Genomic DNA, 6,482 nt, shown 5'->3' with positions numbered 1-6,482 from the left:
TCAATTACTGGGCAATTGTGAGGCTGCCCTCCGTTGGTCAATATGCATACAATATCACAAATCACATGTTATTAAAATTGCATTGTCTTTCGATTGTTCTTGAAAGCTTTTTATAACAGATCATAATACTGTCTTTAAATAAGTGGGTCTCACTTCAAACAGGGGGTGGGGAGGGAGTGACAACTTTGAATCCACATTTTAATAGATGAGAATGATACATTTTAAAAATGCAACTAAAGGTCTGATGATGAATATTTAGTTTTATTATAACTTTAACTCTTTGCTTTTCCTCAAACCTTCTAATTTTTATTTTTATTTTTTATTTTTTTGTAGCACTTCATTTTTCCCTTGTCTTTTCACACCTGTAGATATAATAATATTACTCTCCCCCAGAATGGGGTTTTGAGGGTTCATGCAAAACTGTAAGCAATTGTGTTTCCGCTGTTTTGAATAATGAATTTTCGAGTGTCTATTCAAGTTTCTTTCATGAGTAAATGATTTTCCACAAGTAACACAAGTATGCTTTTCTCCAGAATGGGTTTTAGAGTGACCATACAAGCCTGATCTGGAAGCAAATGCTTTTCCACAATTAAGACATTGATATGGTTTTTCCCTAGAATGCGTTTTTGAATGATTACACAAGGTGGAACTTTGATTACATGTTTTTCCACAAGTAAGACATTGATATGGCTTTTCTCCAGAATGGATTCTTGAGTGTCTATGCAATGATGAACTGTGAGCAAATGTTTTTCTACAAGTAAGACATTGATATGGCTTTTCCCCAGAATGCGTTTTTGAGTGATTACACAAGGTGGAACTTTGATTACATGTTTTTCCACAAGTAGGACCTTGATGTGGCCAATCTCCAGAATGGGTTTTTAAGTGCACACGCAAGTTTGATCTTTGAATAAATGCTTTTCCACAAGTAAGACATTGATGTGGCTTTTCGCCAGTATGGGTTTTTATATGAAGATGCAAGGATGAATTGCGAGCAAATGCTTTTCCACAAGTAAGACATTGATATGGCTTTTCCCCAGAATGGGTTTTGGGTGATCAGAAGTTGAACTTCAAAATGCTTTTCCACAAGTAAGACATTGATATGGCTTTTCCCCAGAATGGGTTTTTGAATGACGACGCAAGCTTGAACTTAGAGCAAATACTTTTCCACAAGGAAGACATTTATATGGCGAATGATCAAACGTTTTGTCGTATGGATTCTCACCTGTAAGAGTTTTTGAGTGATTGTGCAAGGTTGAACTACGAGCGAATGCTTTTCCACAAGTAAGAGACTTATATTTATATGGCTTTTTTCTTGTATGAGATAAAATATTTATTCTCGCTGCAAACTTATTTTTACATGTCTTTCCACCAGTAGGACCTCCAATTTTCCCAAAAATATTTTTTTTGCAACTTTCTAAACCTGTCTGAAAACGTAATTCTTTAGCGTTTTTTCCTCCTGTGTGAACTTTTCGAAGCATTTTCTCTCTTCCATCTGTGTCATATCCATTATCAGGCAAATTCTTGGATGTGGAGGGCTTTTCAAAACAATTATCCTTGGTGTCATTCTCAGAAATTTCAGGCATTTGAGGCAATTCAACACAATTAATAGTCGTTTGATCAACATCAATTTCCACATGGAATCTCTCATCAAGAGGATTGCAAGAGTCTTTAACATCAATATCCTTGGGCTCTGCAAAATAGGAATCATTTTAAAAAATCCATTTATCATATCATTAAACAAGTCATCAATAAGGAAAAATAAAAATAAATAAAAATAAAAATCTATGACAGGTTAAGAAAAGCATAAAACTTTTTATGACAAAAAAGCATTACAGTTTAAACCAAAGTGATACTAATCTGACATACTGTAAAAATTAATAAACAAAAATGAATATAACAGCTACAAAAAAGAACAAATTGCCAAATACGGACCATTTCAGGCTCAGAACCCTTCTTCTGCCAATAACAAAAACAATAAAAACATAAGTGCATCACATAAAAATAAGACAGATGGCAGAGAAATGTATTTCAATGAGGTCGCATTCAAAGAGAAATCGAATGCACCCCAAGTTGTTCCAACCAGCTTCATCAGATGACTCTTACATTTCTCTATCTTCTGGGCCACACCTTTGAGATGGACCCGATAGATAAGGCCCAGCGTAACCCCCAGGTACTTCGGATTCGGCTCATATGGGAGAAGCTAGTCCCCAATGAGGACATTCAGTTTACAGTGTGCCAGCCAATGCATAAACGGAATGCTGTAGCCACATTTTTTGAAGTGTTCATCTTCAGGTACAACTTGTCAAAGTAGGATTTGAGTTTGGGAACATCCCCACTGGGTACACCGTCGAGAAGGGACTGCATTAGCGATCGAGGTTCTCCACTTCACTCTTTGCTGCATCTTCTGCAACTTGTCATTGTTCCTTTCTGTCGTCACTCATTCTGTCACACTGTCCACCATTTTTTGTGTGGCTGCTTGCCAAGTGCTCTTTTTCTTTCTAGCTTTCCCATAATTATCAAATTTTTCAACCCTTTCATTTGCATATGTTCCAAGAATTTTGCCCATCTTCTTTTCTTCCTCATCAATGAACATGAGCATTCAGCTTTCTCCAACACTTCTGTATTCAACTTTCTGTCTGCCAGGGGATCCTCAGCATTCTTGTTACGGGCCTTCTTGTTATGAACCATCTAGGAGATAATAATGACCACGTCTCAACCACCTTCATTCTTTTTACTATCTGTCTCTGCCTGCTCAGCATTCATGATTCAGATGAGTATGTCAATAGGCTTAAAAATAGCATCGTGGTATCCTCCTTTTTAGTGTTAGACGAACATGACAAATGGAGTACCACAAGGAGGGGTTCTCTCACCAACCCTCTTTGTCGTATTTATCAATGACATCTGCGAAACTAAATGCAGAGGAGTAAAAGCAGCCATGTATGCAGATGACCTTGCACTGATATGCACTGAAAGAAATATTGGTACTGCAAAGGCCAGGAAACAGATGACTCTTGATGCTTTGAGCAAATGGACAAAAGACTGGGGTATGAGAGTAAATGCTGATAAAACCACATACACAACATTCAGCTTATCAACCAAAAAGCAATCTATGCGATTAACTTTGGATGGAAAGATTCTGAGAGAAGACCTTATGCCTAAGTATCTAGGAGTGAAATTTGACCCTCGACTCACTTGGAAACATCAAATAGATGAAAGTCAACAGAAAGGGTACAAGAGAATGCAGCTTCTCCGAAAACTTGCTGGAACGCAATGGGGAACCAACTCAAACGTCCTGAAGAAGACATATCTTGGATATGTAAGACCTGCAATAGACTATGCCATATCGGCATGGGGAATGTGCTCACAGGCTCAATTTCAAAAGGTTGAAAAAGTCCAAAACCAATGCCTACGCGTGATCACTGGAACAATGAAAACAACACCAATTCACAAGATGGAAACCCACACAGGAATAAAACCTCTCAAAGAACAACGAAATTTTAAAATAATGACACAATTCTCAAAGATAAAATTCATGGAATCCCAACCACTGCATCCAAGTACAATGGAAAAGAAAGAGAATCGACTCAAAAGGGAAAACTTCATCGCCTTGGGACAAAAACTAGAGAGCAAATATAAAGTGACACCAAAGGAAGATATTGCCCAAATCAATGTCTTAAATCTCAAACCACCACCGTGGAAAAAGAAACAAAAATTCATAACCATCAACAAGAAAAACATTTGAAGCAATAATGACAATGCTCAAACCCTAAAGATGATCGATAAAACATACCCAATGACCAACTGGATAAGAGTTTATACACTGAATGGAGGTGCTGGTGCACTCATACACTGGACAGATAAAACAGAAACAAAAATATCTGTATCAGTGGGTTCAATGTGCACAAGTACTAAAACTGAAGAAAAAGCCATCCTCAATGCAACAAAAGAACTATCCAGAGACCACAGAATATACAGGAAAAATGTGGTTTACTTGACAGACTCTGATGATGCTCTCCGGTCTATTGAAAATTACCAGGACTCTGAAGCCGCACACACTGTGGAGGCCCTTGAGGGCTTATCTGATAAAACAGGAAAAATTGTGCTGCAGTGGATTCCAAGTCATGTAGGTATATATGGAAATGAAATTGCCGATCAACTGGCCAAAGAAGGAGCCCAAAAGGAACAACCAAAGTCGTCAATCACTTACCATCAGAAAAAGAAAATAACAAAGCTAAAAATAGACAAAGAAAGGAATGACACACACCTGGAACACAACAAGCAGGATCCAATCCATGCCATTCAGCGAAGTAGCCAAGTCACCCTATTCCGCCTCCGAACAGGACACAATAGACTAAGAGGACATATGTTTACAAAGCTAGGTATTGGAACAACCCCTTATTGCCCATGTGGAACCGACCATGAAACCACTTTACATGTGCTTATGGATTGCCCATTATACAACGTGCAACGTTCGAACCACTGGGTCATCCCTACAACACTCAACACAAAGCTTTATGGTGAGGCTGAGGACCTAAAGCGGACCACAGACTTCATAGCAGATATAGATGTCCATCAGAGGAACGAAGAAGAAGAAGAAGAAGAAGAAGAAGAAGAAGAAGAAGAAGAAGAAGAAGAAGAAGAAGAAGAAGAAGAAGAAGAAGAAGAAAGTGTTAGACATATGTTTCTGTCTTGGAAAAAGTCGATCATGATTTGGATGGCTGCTTTCGTTTGACCAATCCAGCATTTCATTTCAGATTCATATCTTCTACTGGCTGTTATGATGATGCCAAGATATAATTTAAATTGCTTTACTTTACGTGTTTCAGAACTTTACCAACAAGGTGGTATAGTTTTCTTTCTTGTAATGACAATATTTTTTTCCTCATTTAAGCTGAGATCCATTTTCTCACAAACTTATCTACCAAACATCCAATTATATACAATTGACAAAAAATCTTGGTCGATATTCTTACCAGACTTGATACCCAGAAGAGCACCAAGTCGTTCCTCCGTTTCCATTGTGTCATTACTCAACATCTCCATAATTCGACTGACAGTCAATTCTGTAGCCAGATTTGCATAGCCAGCTGGAATAAACACATGAAGAAATCAAAGGAGTTGTGATTATTATTATTATTATTATTATTACTATTATTTATGTTAGTACATAACTTTGATCAAGTGTTGTAGACCAGCAAACGTTGCTGTCTTTTTAACAATTTGTGAGTGATTTAAATTTGCCCTCTTCGATTCCTTTTTAACAGGTTGTTAAATTTCCAAGTATGTAGTATGTTTACACCCATCTGTACTTTATTCATCCAGCTAGCAGACTAAAAACAATAACAAAGAGCTGAGTTTGGCTCCAATTTCAGACCTTCATGAACATTTCTAAGTCATTAAACCTTATTGAAATTTAAAGTTGCTGCCAGTTGATACTAGATAATTGTAAGGATGTTGAAGTGTTATTTAATACTTGTCTGAGTAAATGGTTGATTTTTAAAGTTAACTATAGTGACTACAATTTTTATCTCCTAAAAATTACGAATTTTAAAATTTTCAAGTAGCCAGGTCTGGCCGAGTGTCATCAATATTCGTTCTATAATGCAAAGTATGAGATATTATTTTCCAATTTCAATTTTAGAATTCATATTAGGTCCCATTTGCCCAGTAGTGTACATGTGTAACGACCTGACAAACTGTTTGAGAAAGAAAAACTCAATTCAATGAACGGGTAATAGCGAGTAATAATACAATGTTAAGCTTGAGACACGTAAAGGTATTTCAGAAAAGGACGATGACAACACAACAATCAGGACAGTTTTCAATAGATTTTAGAATTTTGTGCCAGCAACACTTTTGGGCCAAAGAAGCCTATAAAAAAATATGAGTATATGTTAACAGCAATTCACCCCAGAGTCCAATATTAGGTCATTTAAATCTTCACACAAATACAGACGCCTGAAAGGGATCCGCCACCATCAGTGCTGATGGTGACAAAAAGTGAAAAAATGTTGAACGATTGCCTTAAAGCCCCATTTCTACTGCACTAAACCCCACTTTTAGAGCAATTGAGATGATAGACTATCATTGATACTCTAGCTAACTCTGGAGAGTGGGAAACTGCACCTGTGTGTTCCACCACACACCAACTCTCTCATTGCTAGCACATTGTTTCCAGAAAATGTAATTTTAAAAAGGATGAAATTCCTCCTCTGAACTCCAAAATCGCGGATTTCCGCGGATCCGAGGAAAACCATCAGCGCTGCACCAGGAGACACCATGTGGTTTCTAATTTGAATTAAAATACAATCACCCAAAGATGATTTAAAGGAAAAGACACAATAAAAGACATATCTACACACTCACATACCACTGACTTCTTGATGAAAAAAAAAAATGTACCTCAACTGGAACAACCTAACTGCTGGTGCACCAAACGTCCATACAATATTGAGACTTTTAAACATACACAACAGATTAAA

The 6,482-nt window shown here is 37.2% G+C and overlaps 1 protein-coding gene across 1 annotated transcript in view; it reads right to left on the bottom strand.

Annotated features, from left to right (window-relative positions):
* Positions 1-1,067: 1,067 nt before the first annotated feature.
* Positions 1,068-6,482, bottom strand: part of LOC144971847 (uncharacterized) — an 11,123-nt gene continuing 5,708 nt past the window's right edge. Inside the window, exons 3-4 of the mRNA XM_078912923.1 lie at positions 4,974-5,087; positions 1,068-1,690 (exon numbers count right to left, since the gene is read on the bottom strand). Of these exons, the coding sequence (XP_078769049.1) occupies positions 1,068-1,690; positions 4,974-5,043 (693 nt within the window). The 5' untranslated portion in view covers positions 5,044-5,087. The remainder of the gene's footprint in view (positions 1,691-4,973; positions 5,088-6,482) is intronic.

The sequence above is a fragment of the Berghia stephanieae genome, chromosome 4, assembly GCF_034508935.2.
Source record: "Berghia stephanieae isolate SIO BIC M18660-M18661 chromosome 4, UCSD_Bste_1.3, whole genome shotgun sequence".
NCBI lineage: Eukaryota > Metazoa > Mollusca > Gastropoda > Nudibranchia > Aeolidiidae > Berghia > Berghia stephanieae.
Note: the sequence above shows the minus strand (reverse complement) of the source record. Positions and strands in the feature narration are given on the sequence as shown.